General features: G+C 36.9%; 1 protein-coding gene across 2 annotated transcripts in view; it reads right to left on the bottom strand.

Annotated features, from left to right (window-relative positions):
- The window catches only part of slc49a4 (solute carrier family 49 member 4), a 40,477-nt gene that overhangs the window by 13,287 nt on the left and 5,225 nt on the right, over nt 1-21,965 (bottom strand). Inside the window, exons 2-5 of one of the 2 annotated variants that reach the window (XM_053497193.1) lie at nt 17,732-17,825; nt 10,356-10,624; nt 8,734-8,863; nt 1,681-1,789 (exon numbers count right to left, since the gene is read on the bottom strand). In XM_053497193.1, the coding sequence (XP_053353168.1) occupies nt 1,681-1,789; nt 8,734-8,863; nt 10,356-10,624; nt 17,732-17,825 (602 nt within the window). The remainder of the gene's footprint in view (nt 1-1,680; nt 1,790-8,733; nt 8,864-10,355; nt 10,625-17,731; nt 17,826-21,965) is intronic. The other variant, XM_053497194.1, reaches the window with a different exon arrangement.

Genomic DNA, 21,965 nt, shown 5'->3' with positions numbered 1-21,965 from the left:
CATTTTAAAGCATAGTCAGTAATCAGGAAATGAGTCTAAAAAGCACGATTTAAAGCTGACGCTTCAGGATCTTGGTACTTGTGTGTTTATAGACTCTTAGTTTCTCTTTCTAGAATTCTCAGTGCAAACAAACATCCAATCAGTCTTGGAAATAAGCTGTTTCTCTCAAACCATTAAAGGAAACAACTTTTAAATGTTCCGCTGTGTTAAGCCTTGTCTTTGTTTTAGTTTTTTTGGCCATTTTAAACTAATCATGTCTGTTCTTGTATTCATCAAGCTAAACTAAGCACCTCTCCAAGGCCAAAAGATATGTCCTTAATCAGAGCTCATGGCCTAACAGCCATTCAGGGACTGACCACATCTGACTGATTAAAACGACAAAGAAATTGCTCATTAAAATATTCAGCCATGTCGACTCTCTGTTAAGGACTTTTGTCCATTCGGTTTGACTGTCTAGGCCAGAACAAGATTGCATTCTGGTCTAAAAATCTTTCTTAGTAAATGACAATAGGCAGGTGGAAATGGTTTAATGGCATCTGGTATTCAACTGGACACTGAGCTGGGTGTAGAGAAAACAAAATTTACAATTTGGAGTTTGCACAATGCTACATTTCGTCAGTACATTTACTAAGCACAGTGAAATATTGTCTAGTCAAGGAGCAGAAGATCAAAACAAAAGCACACTCTACTTCACAGCCCACTCCAATTTACATGCTACAACTCTCCTTCTTGTGAAACATTATTTCTTTTGAAAGAACTTTGAAAGGTCCTCTCAATATAAGTAGTCATAAAAGCAGGAAAAGCTTCAGGTGGTTGCATCACGAATGACAATCATAACGGGAAATGAAGCTTGAAAGCAAGAAGCATCTCTCTAACAGCTGCGTGACATGAAAAGAGGACAATGTGCCTCTTTCTGTTTGATTTCTCGAGAAGCAACACCTGTCTCATACTAAATTTTAACAGGTCACTGTCACGCACAGGATGCAGAAACAGCTCTCTCAGACTGCGACAAAAGTGTTTAATCCCACAGACAGCAGGGTCAGATGCAAATCTGAAGAGGCGAGGGAGAATCAGAGATACTGTGATCGAGGGCTCATTAAGCTGTAAAGCGGTTGTGAATGTGGCGTATTTTGGCAAATATGCAAATAGAGGAGTCTCTTACTTGTAAGTTTGATTTGATACTGACGTGAATGGCTTTAGAGATATTATTTTCTCAAGGCAATAATTAGATTGTTACAACACCTGAATTAAAGTCTAAACAGTCTTAAAATGAGAAGGTTTAGGAAGGAAATCAGTTTGAGTAGATTTTGCTGTGGGCACACCGTCACTAATGGCACATGTACACTGTGGAGTTAATTATAAGGCAAAATCAATTTGGGACAAGGAAATTGCATTTTTGTGCATTTCGCCTGGATCACAATGAAAATGATCATCAGCACAGCACAAAGGAAAATAAAGGATTAGACTCCCAGACTCTACATACAGGCGATATGTATGGTATGAAATGATCCTGCTTTATCTATCAATATTAAAATCTCAATACTAGTCGTTTTGCAATTATTAAATTTTCATTTTGAAATGCAGTTGTGCCTTGGTGGTTATATTAAAAAATAAATGTCTTGGGTCAGCTCCATTAATTTAAAATATGTGCTATTCATGTGAATGTACATGATTTCTCACCTGGCTGATTCTGACTGGAGTCAGAATCATGTCCAATACACCAGACCATCCAGCTAAAACTCCTGTAGGCACTGAATAGGCAAGCGCGATCATGAGGAACCTCATGTTGCTACAACAAGAAAGGGGACAAAAAGTCTGTTTATTCAAGTGAGCATAAATGTTCCTTAAATCTTAGAATAATAATGTAGCATATGCAGTATATATTCTAATTATACTGTTTTCAACCAACCTTTAAAATCACACACACACTCCCTCATTAAGGGATATTGTATTTTTAAATTTCAGTGCTTGTACACTCTGAATTAAATGTAAAACTGCAATGATAAGTTGACTCCATTCCAAAAACCAAACAGCTGAGAACATTTTAATAATTTAAACATATCGAATAAAATACACCTATCAAATAAAATATCTATTATATCTCTAATCTGAACCATTTATCTGCATTAGACAGAATGTGTCTTGCCAAAACCACATAACATTAACAGTAATAAGTTATATATATATATATATATATATATATATATATATATATATATATATATATATATATATATATACACACACACACACACACACACACACACACACACACACACAAAAAAAAAAAAAAAAAAACAGTAACGACCTGTATGTACTGACACCTTTCTATTGGAACCAGCGTTAACCTTTCCCCTTACTTTGAGCTACAGTAGCTCTTCCATTTTATCAGACATCAGACAACATGGGCCAGCCTTCACTCCCCATGTGCATCAGTGAGCCTTGGCTGCCCACGTTCACTGGTCACCACTTCACCTTCAAGGGTTAATTTTTGCTATGTCCTGACCACTGCAGCCTGGAAACATGCAACAAGAGCTGCAGGTTTGGTGTTGCTTTAATCTAGTTGTTTAGCCATTACGATTTTGCCCTGCTCACAGTAGCTACATTTACAATATCTCAGTACAATGGCCGCTGGAAGTTGGTGGGATATATCAGGACTGGAACTTCCTACAAGTCTACCTGGGTCTTCAATAACTACCTGGACTCCATATTAACATCAATTAACATCAGCTATTATAGCTGACCTGCCTGCCACCTAACACACTGTATAAATGCAGATCATTTACTGCTTTCTGTTATCACCCAAATGAGGATGGGTTCCCTGTTGAGTCTGGTTCCTCTCAAGGTTTCTTCCCATTACCATCTCAGGGAGTTTTTCCTTGCCACGGTCGCCCTCGGCTTGCTCACCAGGGACAAACTGACCATTTTGATTCATACACATTCACATTTCATACAAACTTAAATAATTCTTTTGGTTGTGTAAAGCTGCTTTGCGGCAATGACAATTCCTAAAAGCGCTATACAAATAAAATTGAATTGAATTGAATATATCAGGCAGCAGGTAAACCTTTTTTCCTGGAGTTGAAAGCAGAAATAATAGGCAAGCTTAAGGATTTAAGTGTCTTTGACAAGAGCCAAATTGTGATGTCTAGGTCATCAATGACTGGGTCACTGTTAGGGTGGTCATGATATTGGTGGCCACGACAGAAAGGCAGCAGGACACCCAGTGAACCACAGCCGACCGCGACACAGGGCAAAGCAGGACATGGGGAACCTATAGAATACTGGGCAGAATGCTTTGCTTTGTAATGTTGTGGCTGATCGGTGTTTGTTTTGTTGTTTTCTTTGTTTGAAGCAGCCCAATAATTTGACCATTCTAAAATTATGACTTTTTTGATTGGACAGTGATTAAGAACTGACAAGAACTATTAGTAGTAGCAGAAACATACCTGCGATATCGTCAAAGAGCACACTGTACTAAAAACCTGTTTAACTAGCCAAATTCTTTAGATTATACGTTGTACTAAGCAACCAGTTTCATTTATTACATTGTTTATTAATTTGCAACTTTAATTAGCTATTAAAAATTCAAAATCACAAACATGGAATATTTGCATGAGTTAAACTGATTAAAACCTCAGTTTTTAAACGAAGAAGAATAATAATGAATGACTTGGGATCTGAAGGATAAGAGTTTAAAAATAGTTTGGCTTTTTGTAACATCAAAAAAATAGACAAATAAATCAAATAAAGAACTCACAGGAAAATAAAAGAAACATCAACTAACTATGGAGAGATTGTGTCGAGTGTGCCTGTGGGAGTTTGGATGACAGCAAAACAAGATGTGTGCATAAAATATATTACTAGATGAGATACATGGCGTCTGGCTTAATTGCAAAACACCAGGCATACACAAATGGACAGGTTCATTCAAAGGCAGTGGCAATAACCATGGTCATGCCAACTATGGCAAACTTCTAAGAGGTGGGAGAAAACCAGGGAACCTAGAGAAAACCAATATGCCACCAACAAGGCCAGTGTGCACCTTAAAGAATAGTAATTACTGTCCTGCTTAAATGTAATATCTTATATAGCGTTGCTTTTCATTTGTGGCATGTTAGTTAGTTAGTTTCTTGCACACTGAACACCATCACCACAGAGCAGGGCACTACTGCTGATTCAGGGTTAGAATCCTCGCCTGCCATGTGGGAGGCCAGGGTACGATTCAAAGGCACGGTGGTTGCACAAGTCAGCGCACAAAAAAGGGCATGTGTAATACCTGGATTACATCAAATACAGTGGGACCTTGGATTGCAAGTAACTTGGTATGCGAGCGTTTTGCAAGACAAGCTGATTTTTAAAATAAAAATTAGGTCTGTACACCTACTGTTGAAAGTGAAAGGAAACTTTAAAAAGGTTTTCTTTTAAAAGTTAAAAATAATGCATTATTGTTGAGTAGAATTAGTCCTTGCAGCAAGAGCCTGAACAAGTAACAATGATTTTTTTAGAGACAATGAGAATCCTTCCCTTTATTGTCTCTCTGTGAAAGTCAGCCGGAGAGAGAAAAGAGTCGGTTTAGACTAGGATATCAGGTTATGTACTGTACATCCGGTTGTCTATAAAATCCGTTTTAAATCGGCAATGTTATAACATATAACACAGTCCTTATTTCTAATTCATATAAAACTACTTAGTATTGTCACGTATGTTAATCTTACTGCCTTTGTTGCTTTTAATTCTGCTTTGTCGACATTGTCTACCTGTCCATGAATTCACTTCCTCTATGTATGTGTAACTCATTATTCACTCGTGTCTTTAAGGGTTAGTGCTTCTTGACAATATTGAACATAATCTAATTTTGTTTTTATTTAACACAGCCTAATTGAAAACCAGGATAACAGCTGCAGTAGAACAGATGTAGATGCATCACTCTTTCCCGAAACTAGGTGCTCAAGGCACAGCAAAGTGTTTATTTTGTTACCAACTCCTCAGCTTTCCTGTCACACAAAATCTAGTCAGCCTTTCAGCCAAGTGACAGAGAGATAAATGTGTGCAGGACAGCAGCTATGCCGAGCTGACAGGAGAGCTAGCTCTTGGCCAAGAGTAATTATAGAATAGAGCAAGTGCTTAGCAACAAAGCTTTGTCTTCTATGGCTTCATGTCTCCATGACATACGTTTATCTTCAGTCTCTCCGAGTCTCTTAAGTAGTATTTGTATCATATTTGTGAATCGGCGATTTAATTGTTAATTGTTAAGTTTTCAATTCTTTAAGTAGCTGCCTTTCTGTTATTAGATATGTCACTTAAAAAGTGCAATTGTGCTTTTCAAAATGAATCACTGATTCACATTTTTTTTCTTCTGATTTTAATATACTACTAGCTTATTCAGTTCAATAATAAGTTAGAAACAAGAAGAAAATAAAAAAGAAATAAGCTTATAATTTTACTTTAATCAAATAATTCGACACAAACTAAAATAGCTAAGATCTTCTAGTAAAACCAGGAAAGGTATAAAGTTAAAAAGAATGTGGACTACGTCTGGACCTACCAGTAGTAACTGAAAAAGGGTTAAACACTATTTCTTCGAGGGTTTGTACTATCTGTGAAATTTTAGTTAAAATCACCAGACATATCTAAACTTGCTAGTTTATGTACTGTAGGTTCACCTGCCTCGTCTTTTTTTTCATGCATCAAAAATCAAGTAACCGATAAGTCATAAAATCCAGTCCTTCTATCCGATTGATTAAACACAAATCACAATTTTAAGATTTACGTGTTAAACCATTCTGCAAGTTTGATCTGACTGTAATCATCCTCTGAAACCAAAATCCCTGGGTGTATTATTATGTCATCTATTAGCATTTCTAAGTGAATCTCTCGAATCACGACATGACAGCACCAGGGCAAAGAGTTTCTCAAGGTCCCCTTAGAAAATCAGCACCACTCACCTGGATTTTTGGCCATGCTTCAATCACTCCTGTCCCAATTATAATCATCATGCGGGCTCACCCACCCTCCTTATGCTCAAAACACAGCCTCTCCTATTTCCCTGAGTGGGTGAGCTCTTCTGTAAACCAGTAATACTTCCCACATCCAGCACAAAGACTCACCGGACATACTGTTTATCTAATTTGTAATGGCTGCTTTTTTCTTCATTTAAGCTTCTTCACACCTAACATTTTGTTGAAACCTTGGGAAAATACGGAGAAGAAAAACAGATGCAACACAAAACCTATTTCAAACTGAACCTTAAAGCATGGCTACAAATCTAAACCGCTGCCCACACGAAGATGCGATAGAGCTGTGTATGTGCTGCAGTGGCCTCGATGAAGAAAAGTGAATGAAGCTCTGATGGTCTGCCATAACGCTCATATGAACCCATTCCATTAACTTTCCAGAAACAGAAAAATCAATACTTCTACAAGAGCAAGAGTTTATTTGGATACAATTCGCAAGCAATCCAGGCTCTTTATGTGAGAGATATATTTATAATGAGCATACAAAGCAACGGCTAGCTGTCATATGTTATACAGAATATGTCAGGAAGAAGGTAAACTAATATTGTATCCCTAATCAATAAGCCCACACTAAAAATGGTATGAAATTATATTTCATTCAGAACAATGAAATGAGTTACATTTTAAACTCCAAAGATATTTAAACCTGAAAAATGAAATTAATTCAATTTCACAGATTACTTAGATAAAAAAAAATGTAATCCCTTATGTAGTGCTCTGGTAAATATAGACAAACTTTACAAAGCTTGGGTCGCTGCTGCTCTACCCCGATATGACATAAAATGTTGTTCTTCAGCTACACTCTAAACAGCAGTACAATTTCAATTCCATCTACCTGTCAAGACCTGTGTATAAAATACACACACAAGTGGAAAGTATTCAACTGTTCTGTATGCTATAATTACATTTTATCTTTTATAGATACATTGTGTTTGAGAGCAGGAAATCTGGTGTCCCTCTGTGGTTTGACATGGCAGAATAAAACGGCATGGTCCTTATGCCAGTGCTGTTGGATGCTCACTTCTTTGCACAGAGCAGCCTTCAACCCTTTCTTGCCGAGCTGAAGCAAACAAACCCAGAGCAAGGAACAGCCGTCTCTACTGTGTAAACAGTAACACTGGCCCTGGCTTTGATAAACAACCTCTATCAAAAGAGAAGTAACTCTGTGGAAAACTGTGTATACTGCATTCAGGCAGAAGTCGGCTGAGAAGACTCATGTGGCCAGTGAGAGTGCACAAAATGATGATCTATTTAACATGCAGGGATAGTGCTTGCCAACTTAAGACTTCATAATTACTCAATGGGGATGGAGCCACATCTTTGATGTGCATTAACTAACTGGAGCAGCTGGTGAGTGGCAAAGTGACAAGACCCTATTCATTAAGATTTCTGTCCCTTAAGTCCAGACCAAACTCATTTCTTAGATGATTCTTCCGAAATAAAAAACCCACATTAATCTCAACCAGATCTCAAAATAAGTAGAGGTGTTACTTAAAGTGCTTTTGAAACAATCTGCATAGTTTGACTAACATGCACTTTCACACTAGAGCTTATCATTTCTATATTCAGTGTATGTACCTTCTGTATAAGGAAAGAAACACAAAAATAAAATGTTGAAATAACTTTTGGAATTTTTTTTAACCAGAATATTCTCATTACTTCAAAAGGGGAGGGTGCATTTGATTTGTTTTATTGGAATAAATGAGAAATACATTCTGGCGGTGACAAAAAATTAATTTTTGCCCAGGACGCAAGTGCTACCTGTGTGTTCAAAAGCACAAATGGCAAAATTGTTGTGGTCATACAAGTATGATTTTGGTATTATTTTGCAAAACACTAATAATCGACCTTAAAGTTTTTTGATAAACTATAAAAATAATAAACCAGCTTGCCATTGTGTTTGTGTCAATGTAAATTTGCAATTTAATACTAATACCTTGCTTTCATTGCGATTTTTGTTGTAAGCATGCAAAATTATTTTATAATTACATATAAATATAAAATATATATTTAGTTTGTAAAAGAAATCATGATCATAAAAAGAAAAACAATACACAAAAGTCACATCATAGAAGTCCATGACTACCGAGGGAAATGTAACAGCAGTCCATAGACTGTAAACATCCCTTTTAATTGTCTTTAAATTGCCCAAGAGTCCATCAAACAAATGTAGTTAATACACAGCAGCCAATCTTTTGCCCAGCAGGCACTGATTATGTGAAAGAAAAAAGTAACGTGATCAACATTTTTAATTTATTAATTTATTTTTTATGCATTATATTTTATTTTTTGGATAAGTTGCTCAATGTTGAATTTTGTTTAAAAACATGTCTGTTCATAGCTGCATTTTGCAGTCAAACCCCAATCATTGTTTAACCTTAATTCAAGTTGTAACTATATACATCCTTAAATCTGTAGGAAAACGCATACGACAATATTATGGAGACAAATAATGGAAGAAAAAAATTAGAGCAACAAAGCATAAAATAATAATAACAATAATAAACATATAATTAAAATATAATTTGTATAACAACAAATAGTTTGCGTAGATAAATGAAACCACTAAAAGACCCTAAAACCACTGAAGATGCGCACTTGGTGTCTGGTGTTGTATTTTTGCATAGGTGACATTTTAAACAACATCTACATTAGGGAAATTAAAGTTGCATAAATAAATGATAGCATGAGTGAATGTATGTTTATACCCAAATACCTCAGCAATCTGCAGATGCTGCTTCTATAGCTGAGTCGCTGGCTAGCTGCTGCTACGCTGGGTGGAATTGGCGGCCTAGATGGGAAATAGAGCAGCACAACTGCAAAGAGGACTGCGATCATCCCCAATTCTGCAAGTACACAAAATAGATAAGAGTGGTAAGTCACCAGGTCATTACCTTCACTATAATCCGTCGATGTTTATCCGACTTGAAGATATACCCATTAAAAGGATAGTTAATAAGCATGTATATGGTTAAGCATGCTATCTCAGATATTAAATGCACAATGAGGAAAAAGGGTCCCAAGCAACATCATTAAGAGGCACATTTATCTTGAGTTAACTAGGAAATAGGAAGATTTATTATACGCCTGCACAGTAAGGAAACACATAACGAGGCAAGTGATCATCTCATTAACCCTGCAACAGTCACATCCGCAATATGTAATGCACCGTTCTGAAATTTTTCAATACTAGTCACAGTGTGCATGTCTGTGTTTTTAGCAATACACTATTAAATACTCAAATCTAACTGGTCAGAAGGTGTTGATTAAGCTTCTGTAACATCAGAGCTGACAGTACTAAGTACATCAGTCAGCTGTGATTAAAAAGGGATTAAATTAATGCACACGTTTTAATACTTTATCATTTCTATAGTAACAGCTAATTCATGGGGACAAGTAGGGTGACTGCTCTACATGATCTAAGACTAATAATACATATATTTATATGTCATTATTTTCCTTTCGTTTTGTTCTTAACATAGTGCTTCATCTACTAATGCTCCAGTAAGTAGCTCCCTTTATTACTACTAGCTTTACGGAAGATAAACTTTATAGCAAACCTACTTAAAAGCTCCAATACAAAGTCCTTAAAAATATTTAGTCTATAACAAAAACGTATTTACGACCTAAAAGGTTTTAATGTGCGGACACCCTGCCAAGACTTCAGTTACATTGTTGGATCTTTCTTGCCTATTTTTTATGGGCTCCATCCACATGATTAAAAATTAAACAATTTTCTTGGCCATGATTTGGATTCATCAGAGTTCATTTTTAAACAATAGCATTTCTGTGAACCCTCGCATGTCTATGATTATGAGTTTCTCTGATGTTTATTTCAGTGAGAACTGTTGGACTCACACAAGAATATTTTTTGGAATATTTTTAGTCTCAGAGGAACATGTCAAAAATATGAGTTCATTCCACTGCCTAGTGTTGCGTACGGTTGAACATTTGCTTCTGAATTCTATACCAAACAAAATGTGTTCTTGTTTCATACTTTGCAAAGAGATGAATCTTTATAGTTAAGCAAGTCAGTGCTTTATTCTGATTAAGAGCTAGATTTCTCTTCTTCCTTTAATACTTTAATTTTCTGAATCAGCTAAGCAGAACAATGGCAGCCTCTGCTTTAAGTACTGGTGAAGCCTAATGCTGTTGAGATCTTTGGATTTGTGTGTGTTTGTGAATATATATATATATATATATATATATATATATATATATATATATATATAGAGAGAGAGAGAGAGAGAGAGAGAGAGATAGATAGAGATAGATAGATAGATAGAGATAGATAAAGATAGATAGGGATTTGTGGATTTTAAAGAGACAGAACTGTACCTGTATAGAGAACAAACTCTATTCTGTTCCTGACGTGCTCTGTGTCCCAGTGGATGTTGCTGTTCACTATTTGGGTATCATTGGGTGCTGGTACAGCCAGAGGACCAATCAGAAAGGAGCAGGCTGCTCCCAGGTAGCCAACCAATGATGCGACAGCTGTGGCTGTCGCCCTTTGATCTGGAGCAAACCATGTAGTGGAGAGTAGAGGGCCGGCACTCATAAGGGTTGGACCAGCTAAACCATTAAGAAGCTGCCCACCATGAATTAACCTGAGTATAGAAAAGAAATTAACTATTAGACTCATTACAATTCCATTCGTAATAAATATAGTTTACATAAATAAAGAACTTTATAGCCATCCTGCTGTGGGTCTACTTATTATAATTCCCTGTAGAGACCAACATTGACCAAGGGTGCAATTTCAGCAAATGGCAGCACGCCATTATTAAATTTGTATTGCCATTTCTGTATAATTGTGTCAGGCAGGAAAGACGGCAACTCTGTTCTGAACCTGCTCTTTGACAGCAAGTCAGAATAACTGCATCAGACATGTACTTGATGTTTTTTCCTCTGTGTGGTAGATTGAAGAAAAGAAAGCCTCTGTTGGGAGCTTCCTGGTGGTTTTGTGTTTCTAACTAAACTGGGCCATTGTCCCCAGTGCACAGTGTGAGAGCCACCACAGAGAGCAGCACCAAATCTCTTTCCATCTGCTACAGCTGATACGTAAACAATCACAATCTGAAGCTAAGAAGGGAATGAACAATATGTTACAGAGCAAGACATTTAAATGGTTTGTGTCCTAACAGTATCAATCAGATGTCTGAGATAATGTATAACCACTTCACATAAGCTGATGTGGACAATCTGGGTCTATGTAAAAGGAAAACACAGTAAATAATCAATAATAATAATAATATGCTAACTCATATTAGCATAGCTTCATGTTATTTAGTAGCATAATTGCAAAATTAGTTGCATGTTCGTCCCACGCTTGTTGAACTTCCTCCCATAATCCGAAGAAATGCCAAGTAGGCTGATCAGTGGTTTTAAATTGCTCATAGATAATAATTGTGTGTATGGACATGTGTGTTTGTGCCCTGGAATGAGTTCATACCGCATCCAAGGCTTTGTCCGAATATACTGAAGAAAGAGCAAATGTTTACAACTAGTATTAGAAATTAAATTATTTGTTTCACTAATGATAAACGGAACATTAAACAATTGGAGAAAGGTTGTGGATTTCAGACAGTCACTCCAATATGTCCTTGTTGAGCATCCTATTTGAAAGCTGATCTTTCTTTGTGATAATAATAACAACTTCAACACTTCTAGGAAAGCTTTCTGTTAGATGTTGGAGCGTGGCTGTGGGGATTTGGCATTTCAGCCTCAAGAGAGGCCTGAGGTCCAGTTAGTATTCCTGTTTTTATGCTCAGTCTAGGTTATGGCTTGGGTCACTGCAAGACCATGGTTGGCAAACCATGTTTTCATGAACTCCTTAAATGCAGTGAAGGACAATCTTAAAGCTGTAGGATACAATGAGATCATATACGATTGTGTGCCTTCAACTTTGTTGCAAGAGTTTATATAAAGTCAAACAATGTTAGTAATTTTTTTTCCCAGCAATTTCACTGCTGTTTCTCTTCACATAAACCGTTTTAAAGCAGATGAAATAAAAAGTGTAGAACAAACTTTGGCAGATACCTGCACCCATGAGATTTGACTTCATATGGTCAGCCAGCACTCCAGCTATACTACAGTCAGGTGTCAATCACCAGACCTAGTTTCTATCTCCTAATCCCTAGCTGTACACAAAGGCAAGTCCAATCGATAACAGCACTGATCTACTCAACAACACTCATCTACCCCTTCATTTTCCTCTGTTGAGGGTCTTTTTTGTGCTCTAATATTTGACCGTGTGTTACCATGATGTTTTTTTTTTTTTATGTGTGTGTTCATGATAAGTCTTATCATGTTAAAACACTCAATCCCATATAATCAATATGAGGAATGGAAAGGTTTGGAGTTAAAGTTGAACAGAAACCGACCTTCCTCTGAATACAGATAAATCAGCAGAAAGATACTTGAAAATGCTTAGCTAAAGTTATGCTAAATTTGTCCCTAAACTAGAAGATAACGATGGCAAACATAACCTTCAGGATTAATGCACTAACCAGAGACTTCCATTCACTGAGCTGAGTCACTTTCATTTCAATTACAGCATTAAACAAATTCTCCATGTGACCTCAAGCCACACTGTGTGATCTGTCATCGAGATCAGCTGACGCGCTAGTGTGCAAGTTCTGCTACAGCACTGTGGCGAGGGACAAGTGTGTACGCGTGTGTGTGAGCCGGAGTGTACGCGGGAGAAAGTCTGAGTGCAGAGGGAGCGCAGCAATTAAGACAGAGATTATTAACTTGATAAATAACGATAAGCAGTGGCAAAGGGAGTCTCTGTGCACGCGGATTAAACTGCTTTTGGGTGGAACGTGTCCATTAGTGCACTCTAATTCTACCTAATTGTCCCCTACTGAGAAAAAGCCTGTTTCACCAGAAGAGTTAATATGAATGACTGGTTGTTCTAATTGTTCATATCACTTTCTGTAAAGGTAAAAGCTGAAAATAAATCAATTAATAGTCTGTGTATTTTTCAGAAATATTAAATTTCTCATTCTGATTGGTTGAATTTATTTATTTTTCCTACAAAAGCATGGAATCACCTTTACCTAGAAATAGATAATATGTGTACAGTATGTTGACCTTCAATAAAAAAAAAAAAAAGGAACAGTTAACAAAGTAGTGTTTTTAGGTATAAAACACTTTGGGATATGCAGTTATTGGACAATATTACATTTCTGGGTGGTAACGCTAGCTGGCCTGCACCACATCCCTCTATTATTTACAGATAACAGATATGTTGTCTCTTATTCCTTAAACAGGTAAATAGAACACTTCAGACATGACTGGCTAATGGGGGAATTTTTAAAACTTACAACAGTACTAGATATAATGGTGGGCAAGGTGGTATGACAATATGGTTAAGGCCAAAATAATCAGCAATTCAACTACATCACTCTGCACTTGTTAATCAGAGGCTGTGCTTGCTATTTGCATACATTTGTTGTAACCATTGCAATCTGCTTTGATTTGAGAGCAATCACTGGCATTCCCAATCAGCAACCACAGCAGTAATAGATTTTCTCATGGATTGGCAGCACAGGCTCAGACTCGAGTGTTTTCTCTACAGGCAAGACAGAGAGAGCAAAGGATTTCTCTGAAAAGAAAAGAAGGTATTCAGTACACACACACGCGCGCACACACACACACACACACACACACACACACGCGCGCACACACGCGCGCACACACACACACACACACACACACACACACACACACACAAAACAATCTGTCTCAGATTAAAATCCATCTGTGAAATCCCAGGCCAACCCAGGAGAATTCCATGAAAATGGGTTCACCAAACATTACATGCATCTTATATATACATTCCTCTCTCTGAAGAGCAGGCGCTGACATCTGCCACCAATATCCATGGCTATTCTTTTCCAAGTGCTTGCCTTAACTGATCTAATACTTACAGACAGCGTATTGTTGAAACTGACATTAGACCCTGTGCTACGTGGATTAAGAAAAACAAAAAGAGCACATCCTGTCTAAATTGGCTACAACGGGTATCGGTCCTCTTCAGCAAGGCTCTCGATACAGATATATCTACTGCTTTTGAGTTGAGCACAGGGCAGCACTGGTTAAGAATGAACCGCTTCTCTATCTGCTCACTCTCAATGCGAGTGCTGACACCTATTGGCGGGCGAAAGAATTTCTGTCTTCTTTTCTGTCATTTTTTTTCCATTTAAATTTTCATTAGCAATACAGAGACTTAGCAGCTTTAGTAACATAGTTCTCCAACACCCAGTTCACTAAACACATTGTTTCAACACCTCTACTTAGATCTAAATAAGCAAGCAGGCAATCATAGACTTAGAAATGCACTAAATAAATTCGCAACATAGGGCGAAATCACACCTTATGCAATGCAGGCATTGTAACACCACTGCTGGGTGTGAATCAAAAAGCCTAACACAAACATCAAACAATCATTTTATTTGCCACAGCAAAAACGTTCATACAAAACAATGTAGAATGATGAATAATATCAGCAAATATAACAGCAATATCTGTGTGCACCTCAAAACACTCATTGATAGCATTAACTCATGCGGTCAATCAATGGTCGTGACAACACAACAAATCAAGAACGAAAAGTCTGCACTGTGTCTGACTGAGAAAGATGATATTCTGTCACAATTTATTACTTGCCACCTGCTACTCACATTATTATTAAAATCAATGTTTGTCGGGACAGAAAAAGCTTCGAAGCTCTTGTTACACAAATTCTTTTCTGTAACAAACTCTTTTCTCATGTACAATCTAAGATCTTGCATTGACATCAGAGGTGAACTACTCCACAAAGTTTTTTTTCCAGCACATGCAGCACACATGGGGTTAGGTCCAGGATTTTGGGGTGAACAATTTATATGTGAAAATGATTTCTCATGCTTATAAAATCAATCAGTCACAAGTTGAATCATGGCATTGTTGTCCTGAAACATGGCCGCACCATAGGAGAAGAAAAAATCCAAAGTACATTCAGGTAGTCAGCTGACTTAATCTTACTGCAACATAACAATGCAGAGTCTACACCTGTCCAACTGAAGCAATCCCAGATGTAACACTGACTCCAAAGGCTTCTACACTGGGGCACTATGCATGATGAGTGCATCGCTTTATTTGCTTCCCTTCTTAACCTGACATGCCCATCACACCATCTCCATCTGGACTATTTGCCCTCATTTCATTGCTCCAAACTCCAAAGGTTATGCTCTGTAGATAAATCTAAAGCCACAAGCAAGGCCCACAGCTGATTAGTCCACAGACCCCTTAGTTGTTGATTTTTTTCAGGATGCAGGCCAATAATTTTACCCTTCATAGAACACAGCAACATAAATTCCACATCCACGGAACGCACCTTACAACATGGTTGTTTAAGTAATGAGAAGTTACTCACTGCCATGATTAAGATTAAAAGAATTAATACCAGATGAAACATATAACTTACTACAATAATTTTCCAATTAAAGGCTCCTACTGTACTGTATGTATTTCCTTATTTATATCCAACGGTGACTTTTTGCCTGGGCAGTGTATTTTAATGCAGAGAGCAGCATTGTCATGCACATTAAGACTGTCAAAGACAAACACATACAGGGGCGCTTACAGGAGAAAATTATTATTATTATGAATAATAAATAAGAATTTCCTGTAATAGCAATAAGTGTCAAGCTTCATCAGCTTCAAGTACTTTTTAATATGGTCATGAAAAAGACTAACTGAACACTATCAGATTAAAACAGCAGGGGTACTTCCTTCAGCGCCACAGAGCGTTCTTAATCTAAAAATGCATAAAGAACAAAGGCAGCTATATGCATATAAAATTCAATCCACATTGATTTCAGAAGTCTGTAGTACTAGTAATTCAGTAAGACATACAATACTTCAATAAACCCTGAAATCCGAATACAACATATTACACAAACAATTACACAAAAATTGTGTGATGTCTGTGGCTTTACAGTATATTAAATAAGCCAATTCAAAGATGCCATAAGAAACATTTAGCATTTAGGGCTAATGAAGTTCCTAAACAGTATTGCATATTACTGCTCGCAAATAGCTACAAAGTACACACTAGTGGAAACGTGGGAACTGGCAGATAGTTCCCTTTACCAGGTCTACCACAGTTGAGCTTAACCACTAAGGCATGTCGTGTGTTTGTCTTAAAATGCTTTGTGTCTAAAAACTGTAGGTCTTAATTAAAGTGTTTCCAATGTCACTGCTTTTTAGTTACTCCTAAAGTTTCCTACGGTATGTTTCTTTCATGTACACTACTTAATAACAAAGGAATAAAACACGATGGGGTGTGCCGTAACAGGCAAATCATCCATGACAGGTTTAAGTGATCCAGGCTGACACAATGTGAAAGGTTAATCCCATGCAGACATTGATTACTTTTAAATAACAGCATGTCCAGAAATGTTTTTATCTTTTTCTTATTTACCAAAAATGTTATGTTTTTCTACATTAGGGAATGATATTAAATACTTTTTATGGATTGTGTCTTGCATTGAATCCTTTGTTATGTCTGAGAAACAAGTGTTATAAATTTTTGTAGCAGCTGTAAACAATTATTTACTCATTTTCTTGACACCACAAAGCGCAGTGAACTTTACCGGAATTACTACAATGCTCCGACACGGGATACCCTTCAATAAATATTAAGTAAATGTGTCTTTCCTAGATAGACTATTATATATTTTAATTAGTTTAATGGTAACACTTTCATTTGTTTATTATTAGGTTTATGTTAGGTGGACCATCCACCATGTACGTCGCTTTTTTTTTTTTTTTTAACCAGAGGCTAGAATGGAATGGAATTTTCTTCCTTTCTTGTAGGATGCCCGAATTTAACATTAAATTTATTTGTGATGCCAGACTCCGCAGTACTGCTTAATGTCTCGTATAAAAGAATCAAGAGTTTGAATAATTTGCTGCTTTTCCTCACATTATATAATGCTCACATTATCCCTCTCTCGTTACCATCAACCCGATCACACAGTCACGATACTCTTCACACAGTGACCCAACACTGCCTTGATTAATCTTATGAGATACATGCTTTAATAAAATTATTGATGTGTATACTATACTACAATGAAAATGTATGTAGTCGACGTCCAGTAGGGAGGCAGAACAGAACTCCAGTTTACTGTGAGAAAAGGGTTAACAAACTCCCAAAAAAAATAAAATAATGAATTGTTTTTGCTTTGTCTTACTCTAATTACTGTTAAAGCCATGGCAGAAATCTAATCAACACCTTTGAAAAAGAATTATATGTATTTTATAATATATATTCATAGAATATTGTTAACTGCGTTTTTGACCTTTTATTTAGATTTGTTTTTTTTAAATACATAACACTTTAGACATTCAGTACCCTGCATCGTGATGGTCTTTATGTCCTTTGCCTTCAATTTTACAAGCCCATTACATCACAGGAAATAAAATTGCTATTCCAGAAGGTACAAAGTTCTTAAATAATAAAACAATAATCTGCCCAATGACACAAACCATCAAACCACATCATAACCAAGATGCCAGGGGGCACAAAAAGAATGTTACTTGGAAGTGAATTGAATATAACACTTCAAGGTGAGGTGTGAAAATTGCTTTGACCTTTACAAGATGGGTTTCCATGGATAGAGATATGGAGTGAAATGGTGCGTTGTGAATGAGCGTCTTACCAGCGTCTGAGCTGCAGGTTTGTGAGAGGGACACTGCGCAGAGCGGAGCCCAACACCATGAAGAAGACAGTAAGCAAGAGAGAGGCCCGCAACCCTGAAACACAGGGGGCAGGAACAACATAATATCACGGAAGAAAGTCAATAAGTAAGCAAATAGTCAATTCTTAATTTTTTTATTCTTTTTGGTGGATTTTTCCTGGTTTTCCCTCAAATTTAGTTGTAGCCAAATCCCACCTGTCAATATAGCACTTACTAATCAAGGCTACAGCTGACAAACAGGAAGGAAAAAGACTATCACGCGTTTCTTCCAAGTCACGTGATGCCAGCTGACCACATCTTTTCATACTGCTTGCTCACGCAAAATTGAAAGCGTAACACATTTAGATGATAGCGTTCTCCGCTCCTTTCACTTGCGTGAGCTCACAGTATGTCCATGAATGACTAAAGCCGCGATTGACGTCACTCCGGAGAACTTAGCCAGTCAGCTCTCTCTAGGCTCCCAGCTGCGGGAAGCTACAGCATCACCCAGGATTTTAACTTGCAATCTCTGCATTATTTACTAGTCACTTTTAGAAAAATATTTATCACTGTGCGGGAATATACTACAAAAAAAACATTAAAAATTTCTGTAAAGATTATATATACATTTTAAATGCAAGAGTTTCCTTTTAGTGCGAATGAATGGGTTTAGTGCGAATGAACAGCATAGTGCTCTGCAGTGGGCTGGCATTCCATCCAGAATCAGTGTTTTGTGAGAAATTTCTGTGGAAATGTGATGGAGTTTCGGAAAATTAAATTCTCTTTTGCAAAAAGTGCAGGAAACAGCTACAATAAGCGTTCTGGGATAGAGATTTAAGTCGTTTATACAGGGCCATAAAAGTTTTGAATGCAATGATGTGAATGACAATCAAAAAATATGCAAAAATACAGTATGGCCTCAGCGATGAAACTTACTTGAAGCAAAGCACTAGGAGAAAAAGAGAAAACTATTTTAAAACAGAAGCAGTTTTTCCACTCTGAACAATCTGCCTTTTCTCTATCTGTTCCTAGTGCACATGTACTTAATCATGACGTTTAAGGGAACTTGAAACTAACACTTTTCTCTTTGGGAGTTTCAATTCCTTCACAATCTGAAAAAAAAAAAGATTAAACAACATATAAGACTATGCAGTTAAAACTGAACACAAAGGCTTGCGACAAGTAAAATACAAGTTATAACTGTAAGGTTATCAAAATCAGGAAAACAATCATTCATAGCAAGGAGTTGATTTGTTAGGGCTTGTTTTCGGGAGCGGGCAGATCAGAATAGTCTGACATCTTAATTTGTATACACGTCTTCGGTCAAATTCTAGACACAAGAATGTTTCCTAGTTAATTAACTAGTATTAAACACTTCCTGAACCACCAATTAACTATTTCTGTCAACCGAGGCTCAAGTTTGGAGTAAAGAATATTAGTGCAGTATATTTTCGAGTTTCAAATTACAGTGAAACCTTGGATTACGAGCATAATTAATTCCGGAAGCAGGCTTGTATTTCAAAACACTTGAAAACCAAATTGAATTTTCACATAAGAAATAATAGAAACTCAAATTATTCGTTCCACAGCTTCAAAAAATAAAGACATAAAAATAATTAAAACAAAATATAAAGTAAAAATAAAACAAATTAACCTGCACTTTACCTTTAAAAAAAAGTAAAAATAAATCTCGACAAATAAGTGTTTCCTTTTGTGCGTGTGTGAAAAGTTAAAGTAAGGAGCCCCTCCTCCTCTCCCCTTACAGTTTCCCATCCTCCACTCTTTTCACACACGCATGCACACAACGGAAACACTGTTTTATCGAAAAAATAAACAAGAAATCTCTCTAATGACACTCGATTGACCGACACACTAACGGAATCACTGCTTTAAAGTAATAATAAAACAAATTAACCTGCACTTTCACAAAAAAATTAATCACAACAGAGCATTGTTTCTATGTAGAGCAGAGTTGTGTGTGTGTGTGTGTGTGTGTGTGTGTGTGTGTGTGTGTGTGTGTGTGTGTGTGTGTGTGTGTGTGTGTGTGTGGCACAGGGTCCAATGATGCGCGCACACAGACACAAAGAGCAGGCTGATACAGAGAAAGAAAATTTAATCTCTCTAATGAGACTTGCTTTTGCTTTTCAAATAGGCTGTACACATGCATACGGACACAAAGTAAATATATGTTTTATGCACACACGTGGTCAGACAGTACACAGCGTGCATGGATGTTAATTATGTCAGTAAGAGACCCAGCAGGGGAGACGCTTACCCACAATTCCGCAGCGCAAGAGAAAAAATTTTTTGGCTCAATTGTGATTACGTGACGCTCAGCGTCAAAACAAGAAGCACATGTGTGATATATAAAACTCGGTACTCGATAAAACCAAACCATTTTCCAAGTCAAAATTTATTAAAAATCTTTGCTGGTCTTGTAGAACACTTGCAAACCGCATTACTCGGAATCCGAGGTTTCACTGTATGCTGACATTTGAGTTTGGTTGGGCTACAAATTCTTGGATATAAAATATGTAATCAAAGGATCAAAATGAATAACAATACACACTGCACAATAAAAAAAAGTTGTTTCCAAACATGTTCTGTAAGTTACAGAGCTCTGAATGTTTTTTTTAAACTTTCATAATTATGTGGAGTGACCTCTCTCACTCCTTTCCGTTTAGAAGTGAACTGAACCCTGCACATATACATTATATAACTGTTCCAATCAATCCAGAAACCCTGCATTAATAGGATACAGAGAGGTTTTTCTTGAAAGTTGTACAAGCTGAATGGAGGCAATCTGCCGTTTGAAACTGGCTTCTGCCGCATCAGCAGGAATGTGCTCTACTCAGGCAGGTTGCACAGGAACCCTTTCACAGATGAACCACTTCACATGGCTGTCAGCTTTTAGCTACACGGCTTCAAATGTTATGTAAGTGATGAACTCTAACAGCAAGCACTTTTACTTTCTTTGCCTGGTACTAAAGTCACCTATTCACAGCCAGTGACTCTGCAAGGGGTTGATTCACCTGAATTCATAAAAATGACAAGCATTTTAATGCTGACGTCACAAGGTTATGAACACTTTTAAAGTAAATATATAATAGACCCTCACAAATAACTGCAAAGTAAAAATAATTATTCAGTAAATCCAGGGTGTAATCTTACTTCACTAAATTGACAGTATGTGTAACATAATCTTGACAGGAAAATTAAACAAAAGGAAGTCAATATCCAAAGTCTTTCAGAAAGCCTGATTAACTATTCCTGAAGACTATTACAAAAACGGCTTGCCCAAAAGAGTTCAGGTTGGGTTGAAGAATAACTGTAGTTACACAGAATATTGACTTCAAAGCTTATTAAAAGTTTATACTTTGACTGCATTGGCAGTGTGTTTAAAGACCAAGACTACATTAAAAATACAAGAAGGTTCTGCATGTTGGAAGCAAAATAAAAAAAAAATGAGGGAAGGTTCAAGATTTTTTTTCACAGTACTGTAAATACTAATATTGCATAAACGTTCAATGAATTCTCTGCAGAGCAGATCTTGTATACTGTATGCTGTAATGAATACATAGTAGAAGACAACAGACTTAATGTGTGATCTTCATACATAATGTTCTGATATGCACTTATTTCCACAGTGACAGAACTTTTGGATGTTGTGTGCTGTATAAACATGCCATTATAAAAAACTGACCACACTAAGACTCAAAAATGTTGCTTAGTTTTCATTGTTCATCAGCAGTACTTTATACAGCTACAATTACCCTTAACTGGATTAAAGGGTCTAGACATGTCCTGGGATGACAATGCCCCTATGCGTAAAATGCGCTCCATATTCAACTAGGTGAAAGGTAATTTGGAATAGCTCCAATCGTCTGCACCATAACCCCACTGAACCCTTTTGGCATGAACTTCAGCACTGATTCCACCCCAGGCCTTCTTACTCGAATGCCTGACCTCACTAATGCTCTTGTGGATAAATGAGCACAAATCCCAATGGCTAATCTCCAGCATCTAGTTGAAATCAAAGGGGGACTAAATCTGGAATGTAATGTTCAACAAACATATTGGTGGTAAGGTGTCAACAAACTTGTGACAACTGGCCATGTCGTATAGATCTGGTGTCTTAAAATTCTGTCCCTGAGTGAGTGTGAGACAGGAGGTTTTTTTTTCCCCTTTCTTTTATTCTTCATGTCTTATCATCATG

This window comes from Clarias gariepinus, chromosome 5 (assembly GCF_024256425.1).
Source record: "Clarias gariepinus isolate MV-2021 ecotype Netherlands chromosome 5, CGAR_prim_01v2, whole genome shotgun sequence".
NCBI lineage: Eukaryota > Metazoa > Chordata > Actinopteri > Siluriformes > Clariidae > Clarias > Clarias gariepinus.
The sequence above is the reverse complement of the archived record's forward strand: the minus strand, read 5'-3'. Positions and strand labels throughout refer to the sequence as shown.